The sequence below is a fragment of the Balaenoptera borealis genome (assembly GCF_965194805.1).
Source record: "Balaenoptera borealis genome assembly, chromosome: 14".
Classification (NCBI taxonomy): Eukaryota; Metazoa; Chordata; class Mammalia; order Artiodactyla; family Balaenopteridae; genus Balaenoptera; species Balaenoptera borealis.
The window spans coordinates 16,821,555-16,834,222 of NC_138875.1; the positions used below are offsets into that span (position 1 = coordinate 16,821,555).

At 40.1% G+C, this 12,668-nt stretch overlaps 1 protein-coding gene and 1 long non-coding RNA gene across 4 annotated transcripts in view; one reads left to right on the plus strand and one right to left on the minus strand.

Moving 5' to 3' along the window:
* ATP8B1 (ATPase phospholipid transporting 8B1) overlaps positions 1–12,269 on the plus strand; it is a 110,555-nt gene extending 98,286 nt beyond the window's left edge. For all 3 annotated transcript variants that reach the window (XM_082354983.1, XM_082354984.1, XM_082354985.1), the window contains exons 22-28: positions 388–676; positions 4,594–4,817; positions 6,016–6,099; positions 6,862–7,107; positions 7,429–7,567; positions 9,288–9,418; positions 10,555–12,269. In XM_082354983.1, coding sequence (XP_082211109.1) covers positions 388–676; positions 4,594–4,817; positions 6,016–6,099; positions 6,862–7,107; positions 7,429–7,567; positions 9,288–9,418; positions 10,555–10,779 — 1,338 coding nt within the window. In that variant the 3' untranslated portion in view covers positions 10,780–12,269. The remainder of the gene's footprint in view (positions 1–387; positions 677–4,593; positions 4,818–6,015; positions 6,100–6,861; positions 7,108–7,428; positions 7,568–9,287; positions 9,419–10,554) is intronic.
* Positions 1–12,668, minus strand: part of LOC309611090 — a 63,701-nt gene that overhangs the window by 10,116 nt on the left and 40,917 nt on the right. Inside the window, exon 2 of the long non-coding RNA XR_014234321.1 lies at positions 10,533–10,798. This is a non-coding gene — a long non-coding RNA (uncharacterized lncRNA). The remainder of the gene's footprint in view (positions 1–10,532; positions 10,799–12,668) is intronic.

The following is a 12,668-nucleotide window of genomic DNA, read 5'->3' on the forward strand; positions in this document are numbered from 1 at the left end:
GGGCTGCGTTGGGTCTTTGTTGCTGCGTGTGGGCTTTCTCTAGCTGCGGCAAGCAGGGGCTACTCTTCGTTGCGCTGTGCAGGCTTCTTACTGCAGTGGCTTCTCTTGTCGCACAGCACAGGCTCTAGGTGTGCAGTCTTCAGTAGTTGTGGCCTGCAGGCTCAGTAGTTGTGGCTCACGAGCTCTAGAGCGCAGGCTCAGTAGTTGTGGCGCACAGGCTTAGTTGCTCCACGGCATGTGGGATCTTCCCGGACCAGGGCTCGAGCCCATGTCCCCTGCATTGGCAGGCAGATTCTCAACCACTGCGCCACCAGGGAAGCCCGGGAATGGTACTCTTGTTATTAAACCCCAAATGGTTAGAATCCTTTCCCTTTCTGATTTTCACAGAATGAAATTCTTCTCGAGAAAAAGACCAAGAGAAGTAAGATTTTGAAACTGAAGTTCCCCAGGACAGAAGAAGAAAGACGAATGCGGACACAAAGTAAGAGGAGGCTGGAAGCTAAAAAAGAGCAGCAGCAGCAGAACTTTGTCGACCTGGCCTGCGAGTGCAGTGCAGTCATCTGCTGCCGGGTCACCCCCAAGCAGAAGGCCATGGTGGTGGACCTGGTGAAGAGGTACAAGAAAGCCATCACGCTCGCCATTGGAGACGGGGCCAATGATGTCAACATGATCAAAAGTGAGTCTTGCACATGGCCAGTGCCACCTGAATTGGTAGAGAGGAAATGGCAGGAACATTTTTGGGGGTAGTTTTTTTCTGATTTCATTGCTTGGACTTTCATGAAACAGACCTTTAATAAAGGCACATAACTATGGTAACTACACCTGTGACCCTGCCCTCAGGAAGCTTACAGTCCACTCAGTAGGAGAGCGCAGACATGACTGTTCTATACAAAGAGTGCCAAGTCGAAGATGAGCTCTGTGTGGGTGAACTTATCCTTATTTGTTTCCTTCTTTTACATATGTTTGGATTTGGTTTTGTGTTTTCTCCTGCTGCTTCTCCTCCCATATTTCTTCAGGGCTTATTAAGGACCCTGCTATTTAATGTTTTGCAAAAATTTCTGCCGAGCTTGGCATAAATTATTTAACTGTGTTATTTGTTTTGGGAATATTATTCTCCCACACCTAAGCATTGTTTTCTGGGGCTTTCTTCTTGCCTTTGGTAAATCTGTTGAACTTCACCGTTAGGTGACCTAGTGTGAGCTCAGTGTAACATTGAAGCACAGCTCTGACGTGGCCTCAACATTCTCCTGACCTCCCAAGGTCATTTTGCTGGTTGGAGGACCCTAGGTACCCACAAATTGACGGACTGAGTCCTGTCACTGCAGAAATACAATTTTGCTGGTATTAAAAGCATACGGAACCAAACCCTCATCAATATGTCTGAATCCTGGTCCTTTTTCTCCCTGTATTACTTACACAGGAGTATCTTGTAATGAAAATGCCCAAACTAATGAGATCTGAATACTTGTCCTCATCCTAACGCCAGCATGCTGTGTCACCCTGGGCTCATGCTCAGGCCTCAGTTTTCTCATTTGAGAACAAGAAAATTATCTGATGTCACCTCTAGCTTTGTAGTATTTTTCTTAAGATGAACTATCCATGGCATGTATACACACATCCTGTGGTGCCGGGTAGCTTAAATGCATTATATGTATAACTAGACTTTTAATTCAGCCTGTTTCGTAACTCTTCTGTCTCTTTCTTTCCTTAGAGTCTCTTCCTTCTCCTCCTTGATATATACTAAGAATATTCCAACTTTATCTTCCTCAAAAGGAGTCAGCTATATAATGTACGTCTTCTCACTTCTTCATGTGTATGTCTGTGGCCACTGCCAGTTTAATTCCTTTCCACTGTGTTTTGCACATGTTCATCCTGCCATGCGAATGGCATTTCTTGCTCTGAGTTAGATCTATTTCTTTCCTCTGTAGCCAGCTCTAGTTTATTTTCCATTATGTACCTTTTAACATAAATGACTGTGCCAAAAGGGCAAGTGACTCAAACATTATTTTTCTTCAGTTATAATGAAGACTTCTAGATGTTGGGAAAGGGGGATTCCCTTTCAGATCTACCAATTATGTGACTGAGACTTGAAAACTCTTGTTCCTCTGAGTTCACCAACTGATAGCAAAAGGGATCACACAAAGTTGGCATAGATAACCTCCTAGAGACTGTTTTTTCTTAAGTTGTTTTCAGAATTTTATTAAGCTCTGTTATGTGATAGATGCTTTTATATATAATGTAGGAGACATCCATTTGGGATGAAAATCAAAGAAACTCAGGTCTCCTTGGAAGTCAGTAGCTTAACCCAAGTATTAAGTGCCTTTTTGAACTTTGTGAAAACTGTCATCTCTTTTACCTACATCAAGAACAATGAACTGAAAGAAATTGTTTGTTGTTTATAAAGAAGTACAGTGAAATTTAAGTGTCCAAAAAATCTGACCATTTGCTAACATGTTTCATGGTTAGTGGTGTAGTCTAGGAGAAGTGGAGGGAATTGCAGTCCACCATGGTTTGCCCCTAGCAAGGATCCAAGGACGCTGCCCTCTCTCTCCCTTGTGCCTGAAGATGGCTGGTGGGTGTTATTTTCCTTGGTCTAAACCCTGAGAATGAACAAGCAGCATTAGAGAGGCAAGAGGAAACGATCAGTTTGTTAGGGAATTATGAAGTGGCCTACCGGGCAGGCATTTGACACCACATCGGCAACTTCAGGGAAGTCTAGATGCCTCTATTTAGGTTTTAGGAAAATACAAACAAAAAGCAGTGTGGCCTGATAAAGTACGTCTGTTCAGTTGCCTTGAGTCACTCTGTAAACTGTGGCAGTGTTCACTTCACATACTGTCCTTGGTCTGCTCGGCAGAGGCTGGACTGGATGTCAGGGCCTGGGGCAGTGGCTCCTCTTCCTGCCTCTGACAGAATCTCAACATTTCCCTGTTATTTGTTCAGGAAAGAAGGCCATGGTTTGGTAGGAAAGAACAGTTTGGCAACCACAACTGGTCATTAAGAACTATTTATGTGTATAAAGAGGTTATAAGTATTGATTGAGATGCAGTTAATTCTATTTGATAGAATTGCAAAGTGTTATTAAAAACTTAGGTTTTGGACAAGTCACCATGTTAATGCCAGACCTTGTATTCTGCAAGTGGGGCAGGAGTTGTGGAGCTTCTTTTAGTTGGAGACTCTGCTGAGCTGGCAGACACTTCTCAGGGTCTGAGTAATAATAGGTTGTATTCTGCAACACATGTTCTAAAAATGATCTCACTTCCATGACTTTTAAGACCTAGATAAAACTCATAATTCTCTAAGTGGAACATACGATTTAATGACTAGTGGGAGGATGGATAAAATTGGGACTTTCATTTTTATCCATTCTGGAAACCTCCCCCCCTCAAAACAACTGTGTGTCTTGAGGTCCCAGTGGGCCATGCATAAGCCTTTGAAAGTTTAACAGTATCTAAGTTTAAACACTTTTGATTGCAAGTACTGGAGAACAATTGAAGTTAGTTTAAGACAAAAAGAAACCTATTTTAAAAGTTACAAATATGTCTCATGCTGCTCAAGAAGCCAGGCCTCAGGAATATGCTAGAACCAGGACCTGAAGCTGCACCAGGAACCCAGTGTCTGCCCTTCTCTCTCATCCTTTCTCTAGACTACTTCATTTCTCTGCCCCTCAGAAAGAAGTATATCCATCCCACAACTCAAAAATTTACATGTTAAAATTCCAAACACAAACACACCCAAATCCTAATTCCAAAATACCAAGAGACTGAGGGAAACAGATCCCTTTAGGTACTTTAAGCAGGAAGTGATTAATATAGGGGAGCAGGTGCTCATGAAAATTCTGGATGAATTGAAGAAGTAGTTTCTAGGCTGTGTCTGCAAGTCTGCGTCACTTACCAAAGGAGCTTCTAGCTTTGAGGCTCCTCTGAAGAGCTTTCCAATTGAGAAGGCCTTGCAGTTGTTTATCAACATCTGGGCAGCTGGAGAATGGATATGAATTCTGCTGCAGAAATGCCAAAAAGGGAAGGGATGCTGGGCTCCAGTTTGCTTCTGCTTCCAAGTCACAAGCAGGTCCAAACAAGTGGAACTTAATTCACAAAGAGAACCTAGCTGCAAGGGAGTCTGAGCAATGTAGGGTTTTTTTTATTTGCTTTCCCACCTCTCCAATTAGAACAAAAGTTCTAGAATGAAGGAGAGCCAATTCGTAGTATCTACCATAGATTATGAATCTGCCCATGGCTGACTCAGCTGTGGCCAGGGAGGCAGGGACACATGGTACACACGGATGCCTGGGGCTCACCCTTTGGGTGGGAAGGATGGCTTATGAGCTGGGCAGACAATCCAAATGGAATTCATTACCCACTTGAGGTCCTTTCACAAATATTTATGGAGGCCCAACCACGTGCTCTGTTTAGCAACTTGTACTTCTGAGTTCAGAAGCTGGGGGTGGGGGATGGTGAGCAACCGTTTTCACATTTATTGTTTCATAAATTTGAGGGTTTTTTTGTATTGCTATGGAAACATTTTTATCATCTCAATGTTTTGCCTTAAAATAAGCTTATGATTCACAGTTATCTTCTCCCCACCCCCCCATAGCTGCCCACATTGGTGTTGGAATAAGTGGACAAGAAGGCATGCAAGCCGTCATGTCAAGTGACTATTCCTTTGCACAGTTCAGATACTTGCAGAGACTGCTGTTGGTGCACGGCAGGTGGTCTTACATAAGGATGTGCAAGTTCCTACGATACTTCTTTTATAAAAACTTTGCATTTACTTTGGTTCATTTCTGGTACTCCTTCTTCAACGGGTACTCTGCACAGGTAATATACCATCATCATTATTATTAAATGAGTAGAGCTCTTCTCTTACATGAATAAAACTACGTCTGAAAAAACTTTTCTTCCCCCTCCATATTTGCAGTTTTTGGTGCTCTCTCTTAACAGCTGAGGTACAGATTAAGTTTATGAACCTTCTAAAATGTTTCTGGTGCTTTAAACATATTTTATTTTGCCTTTAAAAAGGTAGGATTTGTTCCTGGTCTGTTGGCTTTTGTTTGTGTCTTTGCCGTCACCATAGATTTTTTTTTTTTTCCTAAGTCACCTTGCCATTAAGAATAGTGATAACAAATTGTTCAACTTTGAAAAAATTGTTCAAATTTAAGTATCAAATTACATTGGGGCTGAAGGGATTATATAAATTAGGGGTGATCATAGATCTAACATCATGTCTCCATTGTTGGTTTTTTAATTTTAACCTTTTGCTGAAATAGGAGTGGGGGCATATCTACGATGTTCAATTGTTAATATGGCAGAAACACACCATTAGCAAAAAACCTGTCAGTGCCTGTGGTTGTCCAAACTTCTTTGATGTTATGCAACAGACAACTGGCATGAGAGGAGGCCAGGTGTAGAAATGGGAGGCCAGGATGTCTTGGGGTTTTGAGCAAGGTTGGGGCCTTCTTCCTGTTTCTGTGCAGGATGGTGTATCACTGTTGGTGCTGAGTAAGCCCATTTCCTCTATCCCCCACTGAGGACTGGGGTGTGCACAGCTTTGCTTATCCTTTTCAGAAGCATCTTTCTTATATTCAAATTCTGTTTTATAAAATGTTTAAATGGAAATGCTGGACTGGCAAGAGAAAAGTAAATCTGAATGGTACTTACGTGCTTCTGAACCAGTTGTATGTAATCTAATTCATTAATAAAAGGGATATAAAAGACGATGAACACTGATTTGTTTTCCAGCATTCTTCAAATAGACCAGACTCCTTTTCCAAAAACTTTTTGGAGTCTATTTCCCCACTTATTTTCCGGGGAAGATTACTGCCTGTGGGAAAGCCCTTTGATTCTGTCCATTCCATCAAAACAAACTCGTGCCTGCTACTGGCATAGCTGGGGAGGGGGTGTGTGTGTGTTTACTTTCCCTGGGGACACCCCTGCTTTGAGGGCAGATGCACTTGTGTTAACTAGGTGGGCAATATTTCTTCGTCGGTGACACACAGACTCTGTCATCTCCTCACAGACCGCGTACGAAGACTGGTTCATCACCCTGTACAACGTGCTCTACTCCAGCCTGCCCGTCCTCCTCATGGGGCTGCTTGACCAGGTAGGAGCCTGGTGCTGACAGGGTCGCTTCTGGACAGACTGAGTGACTGTTTCAAAGCAAATATTTCAATGCATTCTTTTGGTTTTCACTTCTTTCTGAGTAAACCCTATTATATTTCTGCTGTCAGGCAACAAGAGTATGCTTGTTTTATAGTAAGAAAAGAGGATTTCTGTGCCTGGGTTGAATTCATCGACAAAAGAGTTTATTACCCTCATTTTGGACACTAAGATTTTCTTGTTAGATACCTAACAGTACGTCTCTACAATAACAACTTAACACATCTTTAAAGTAAATTATTTTAATACCTCCCCAAACTTTCAGGTTTAATTTCCAAATTAGTCTGCATTCTATCTAGTAGCAATTTTTACAGAAACTGCTTTCAAGAATGAAAAGAAGAATTTGGAATTAACTCATCAATGTGTATGTGAAAATGCTTTCCCAAAGTATTAGAAAAAATATATTCTCTCAGAAAGTAAAAACAGGCTTCCTACACTTTTTTTTTAAACATTACTGATTTGCTTTAAGTAGCAAAATAACACTACTTTACCTAGTCTCAGGATTAAATATCAAATAATGGTGCACTACAGTAACGAGGCTGCTCTCTGCACAATGAAATTATTCAGGATTTATCGTCTTGTTTAGTTTTTGCCTTCCTAAAACTTAACAAGTTGCAACTCTTTTTGAGATAGAGGTTGTGACGTATCTCTGAGTTCTTTGATCCCGATGGACAGCACTCAACTCTAATTGTGTTTTCCCCTTAAGGATGTGAGTGACAAACTGAGCCTCCGCTTCCCCGGGTTATACGTGGTGGGACAAAGAGACTTACTATTCAACTATAGGAGATTCTTCGTAAGCTTGTTGCACGGGGTTTTAACATCATTGATCCTCTTCTTCATACCTCTTGGAGCTTATCTGCAAACTGTGGGACAGGATGGAGAGGCGCCCTCAGACTACCAATCTTTCGCTGTCACAATTGCCTCTGCTCTTATAATAACAGTCAATTTCCAGGTATGTGGCTTTAGTCGACTGTCTTCAGTACCTGTTGGTACTGTATGCATTTCTGTATGTAGACCAGCGTGCACATCCGCCTGGCTCCCATTCTTCCTCCAACTGAGCCTCTGCTGCTTTGCAAATATGAATGGAGGCTATTTTCATCCCTTATACCAAACATATTTCCTGTTTCTTGCCTGAGCCAAAGATAGCTTCTGATTGTTCAGTATTCAAGCCATACCATGCTTAAATTGAATTCTATTTTCAGAATCCTTAGATCCTTTATTTCGTGCTAACTCCCCTAAATGAGTGCTCTGTTTTTCTCTGGTTTCCCAACAGATTGGCTTGGATACTTCTTATTGGACTTTTGTGAATGCTTTTTCAATTTTTGGAAGCATTGCACTTTATTTTGGCATCATGTTTGACTTTCATAGTGCTGGAATACATGTTCTCTTTCCATCTGCATTTCAATTTACAGGTTGGTATTTTCTAAATTCCAAAATTAAATAAATAGAAAAATGTCATTAATTTAGATTCTGACATAGCTTCAGGGTAAGTGAAAACATAAAGTGTAAATTACTGCTAGTGAAAATTAATGTCCTGACTAGAAATTGGGAGTGGTGGGTTGGAAGGGTGGTAACGTGATGGGAGGAAAGCAAATTAAAATAACTAAGCTGTAATTGTGCTTTTATTCTTCCGTAAAACCTAATACTGGTAGGTTATTGGGAAACTGGGAATACATGTATTGCTGGTAGCACTATAGTTTAATCTTTCTAAAGCACTACCTAGAAATATGTAATGAATTTTTTTGTACATTTTGATCCAGTATTTCCACATGGGGAAAATACCCTAAGATGAAACACACCAAATTTTGGAAAGGTAATCTGTACAAAGACTGTATCACTACAACATTTCTAATTGTCTTTGAAAAAGTGGAAATAACCCTAAGACCTAAGAATATCAAATTAGCTAAACAAACTATGAATCCCAGATGATGGAATTCTAGAACTTAAAAGTGGACTGCATCATTGGAAATACGTATACAGAGCAATAAGTAAACTTACGGAAAACAAAACAGCTTACAGCTATATAAAATATATGACAAATTGACAAATGCTAGAATGAAATGATAAATATCAAAAATATTATAAATAGCATGAATTGGAATTTATGAACATCTTATGGATAGAGTAGTTTGGATTCACAGTGGAAAAAAATTCCCCATAGACTCATTTCCCTGTAAAAGATTAGGTTTTTTTTGTTTGTTTTAATGATCAGCTGTTGGGTTATAAAAGACAATTGCTGTGGTAACCCTTTTCTTATTGGGACTGAGCTCATTTTTTTTATGACTGTGTTCTTGCTTACTGACTCCGTGTTTTAAAATTTTAGTATCCAGTTACTTAGAATATTCCCATAGGGAATGTGTTTTAAACCCATACACATTTATGCTATTATTTTTATAAACTCACAGTGTAAGTATAGAAAATATTGTGAGAAATTTGGCTCTAGTTTTAAAATTGAGTAGTATATGGTCACCTGGTTGTATTACAGAATTGAATTGTTACTTCCTCTGACATAAAAACTAGTAGCCAAATTCAGTGGTAAAAGCCTAGCTCTACTCAGATGGACATGGGTTTTAATTCAGGAGTTGCCATAGCTATAGTTCTGTTACCTTGGGCAAATTTTTTTACTCTCCACAACTCAGTTTCTTCATGTGATAGAGGGCAATACTCATCTCTCAGAAATGATTAAATGGCATGACCTAAAACACCCAGCATAAGGCTTATCCCACAAATGGCAGTGCCCATTGTTAATATGTGGCGTTTCAAACCAAAACTAGAAATTGGAAGTGCTTTTTTAAGTTCCTGAAAAAATCCAAAAGTATAAATTGCCTACTTTTCCATTTTTAATTAATGCAATGTCAACAAATGTACTTTCTTTTTTCACTATTTATTTGTTCACTTATATACATTTGCCTTGTTCCAAAAAATTTACGTGCCTAATTCTGCTTTCCTTAGTCTGGTTTTAAAATGTTCATTCCTTGAGCAGTGGTGGGATGTTTTCGGGAGGGCAATCTGGCTGTAAAAGCTCAGGGAATCCATTTCCACCACAGGGAATCCATTTGTGGACTGTAGAGTATTAGCTATGCCCCCCTTGGGATGAAAACCATTGTGATTCATTCTCTGTGCTTTTTCCAGGCACAGCTTCAAATGCTCTGAGACAGCCATATATTTGGTTGACCATCATCTTGACTGTTGCTGTGTGCTTGCTGCCTGTTGTTGCCATACGTTTCTTGTCAATGACCATTTGGCCATCAGAAAGTGATAAGGTATAGAAAAAACAGTCTTCTCCTGACTCTTGAGTGCCTCTCACAGAAATCAAAGCATTTCTCCAAAACAGCTTTCCTGCAAAATTCTAAGCTCTTGGGAAGTTTGGTCTGAACGTTTTTTAGGACTACTCCTCTTTTTTTTTAACTCCCCCTTGCAAATAAGTCCTTTGGGATTGGTATTTTTGTTTGCTTGCTTTTTATTACAAAAATTACCAAATATCAAAAGGAAAATAGTATAATGAATCCCCATATATCTATCCTCTCAATTTAGCAATTATACTATTAATATTTTGCCCTGCATACAGGTTGGGGTTTTTCTTCATTTAAAGGAAAATGAAAAATCCTCTTGTAGCAGGATCCTTTGAGCTACAAGTAACAGGAAGATATGGCTCAAAATGGTTCAATGATGATGTATCACCTCCACTCACATAATAATTAGGTTTCAGGCTCAGCTGATGGGCAACTTGATGTTATCAAAAAAGAACTGGGATTTTTTCCATCTCCCCCCTCTGCTGAAAGATGGCTACAGCAGTTCCCGGCATTGCATCCTGACATGTCAATATCCAGGGGAAGATTAAAGACTGATTATGCTGTTGCTTTCCCTTAGGAGCCTGGGAACTTTTTATGGAAGGGCCCAGCACACTTTCCTCAGGTCTCATTAGCCAGAATTAGATCACAGGCCCATTCCTGGACTAGTAGAGAGCAAGGGAAGTCAGTCAGTCCTACCCCTGGGGGTGGCGTCCACATGGAGGAACGTGGCTGTAAGGAGGAGGATGGTACCTGAGTAAACTCCATTTCCATCAGAAAGGAGGAGAGAACAGCTGCTAGGTAGGCAACCTTCACTATCCTCCAGCTCTCCCTCCTACACTGACAAGGGTGTGCGGTAACAACCCGGAAGGAGGCTAACAGTCATTTCTAAACCTGTACCAGTCTGATTTATGAAATGGAAAGAGCACTAGTTTAGGAGTGGGAATCCTGGCACCCCGTTTTCTAGCTCTGAGGGCTTAGAAACGTCAAGTAACCTGCCTCCCTCTGTTTCCTCCACTTTAAAGCGAGAATGGTTACACCCGCCCCCCAATGAGGCAGGTGTGCAGCCAGTTCTTTTTAACCTTACCCCATCTCTCTCGCTTCCGTAGATTCAGAAGCACCGAAAGCAGTTAAAAGCCGAAGAGCAGTGGAAGCGGCGGCAGAATGTGTTCCGCCGGGGCGTGTCCAGGCGGCGCTCGGCCTACGCTTTCTCCCACCAGCGTGGCTACGCCGACCTCATCTCCTCCGGGCGCAGCATCCGCAAGAAGCGCTATCCCCTGGATGCCGTCATCGCCGATGGGACGGCAGAATACAGGAGGACCATGGAGAGCTGAGGCATTTGCTTCAGGTGACCTGTAGCAAAACAATCACACAAAGTAAATGTCTTCTTTTTTTTTCTTTTTTTATGAGACTCGACTTTTTGGAAACAAAACAATTTGTCACGAGGATGTTGAAGGCAATAACCTTTTTAAAAAGCTACAATACTTGGGTTGGACTACTGCAATAGCAAAGCCAAGGAGACCTTTTGAAAAGTCATATTATTCAACTGTTGATGTTTTGTTTTGATTCAAAGTGAACGTTTTTAACCCCATCTCAATCTAGGACAAGAGAATTAGAAAATGTCTTATTTCAGTTCAAATGGTATTGTACTATAAAATTACAATTAGATTTTCCTGTCTGGGATCTTCAGCACAAATTTCCCAGAGGCTCCTTTTTTCCTGGAGTCCACCTTACTAACAAAGATCTTTTATTTACAATGGTAATGACGAAAGATTCATGAATGTTCATCCCCTAGAAGCTAAGTGGTCTGATGACTTTTTCAGAGTTGATAATGAGGCTGCTTGGTTTCATGTTCTCATATTGGTTTACTAATTCAGCTCAATCAACGAAAATTACTTCACATTTCATAAGTACAAGGTTTTGATCTGTTTCGGTTTACTACCAGGTTAAAAGAGCACATTACATACATTTACTCTTACCAATATATATTATTTCAGACACTTCCTGTAGTATCAAGTGCGTTTATTTTCTACTGTCATTAAAAAAAAAAGATACATTTAAATATTTATGGGCTTTTTAAAAAAAAGCTTTTAAAAACTGAGGGTATCAGTGATAAATTGCAGCATATTTTGCAGAGCTTTCTTTTGAAAAGCAAACTTTTGTGCCTGCCTATATGTAAAGTATTTTATAAGGGACCTGAACAGAGACCTCACTCTTTGCTACTTGTCTTGTGTCTTGAGAGAAAAGGCTGTTGGTAGCCATATTTCTAAGACTAACAAACAGTGTATCATTTTAAAACTGAAGATAACTTTAGGCAATTATGGAAACTATCCTCAAAGAGGTAAAAGTTATTTATCCAGGGGCTATTCTCACTCTATGTTTCACACACTAGTTTCCATATTTCAGTGAAGACAGAGAAGTGTCTTCAATAATTCTGTTCTTTACCATTAGGTTGTGAATGTTCACAATATCTGTTCCTTTGAGTTCCTTATGAGGAAATCACAGCATGTATATAGTTCATTGTCTAGATATGAAAAGAATATAGCTCTTTAGTCTACAGAAGTAAATTTCCGGAAGTTTACAACTTTTATCTTGTAAATTTAAAAATTGTAAGTTTTTTTGTGTAATTCTGTCAGTTTCAGATTTCTCTCCCGTTTTGCGAATTGTGGGAAAGGTCGACAATGCAAATGTGTCAAAGACTTACATGGTTGGGTGCAATATTAACAATTTTAAAATGCAAATTGCTTTGGATAAATTATTTCTATATTCTGTAAATCTGAGATTAATGTATATTTTTGTTTAAAAAATAAATGCTTTAGTAAAATCTTTGGAAGTACAATCTTTTAAAATATTTTTTAAGTTGGGTTCTTTATTTTAGACTGGGGCAGATGATGGAAGAATCTAGGCCTGCCTGGTTTTTAAAGGAACATAGGTGGTAAGAAGTAAGTTACTGGCAGGGTACTAAGTGTTAGGGTCAAAGTGGCTGAGAAAAGGATCCGACTACAGAGGCAGAGAGTATGGATTTATAGTGGGCAAGACCAACTGTATCCCGGGAGGGTGCATCTTAGGATATTAGGGAACAACTTTTCCAAGTGACCTCAACTCTTTGGAGCCAGAATAAAAGCAAAGGTAAGCCCTGACCAAAAGTAGGGGCTGGGAAGTGAGTAGAAAAATGAGCAAAGGGGAATTAGGCTATTGAAGGGCAGGAGAGCAGGTAAGGACA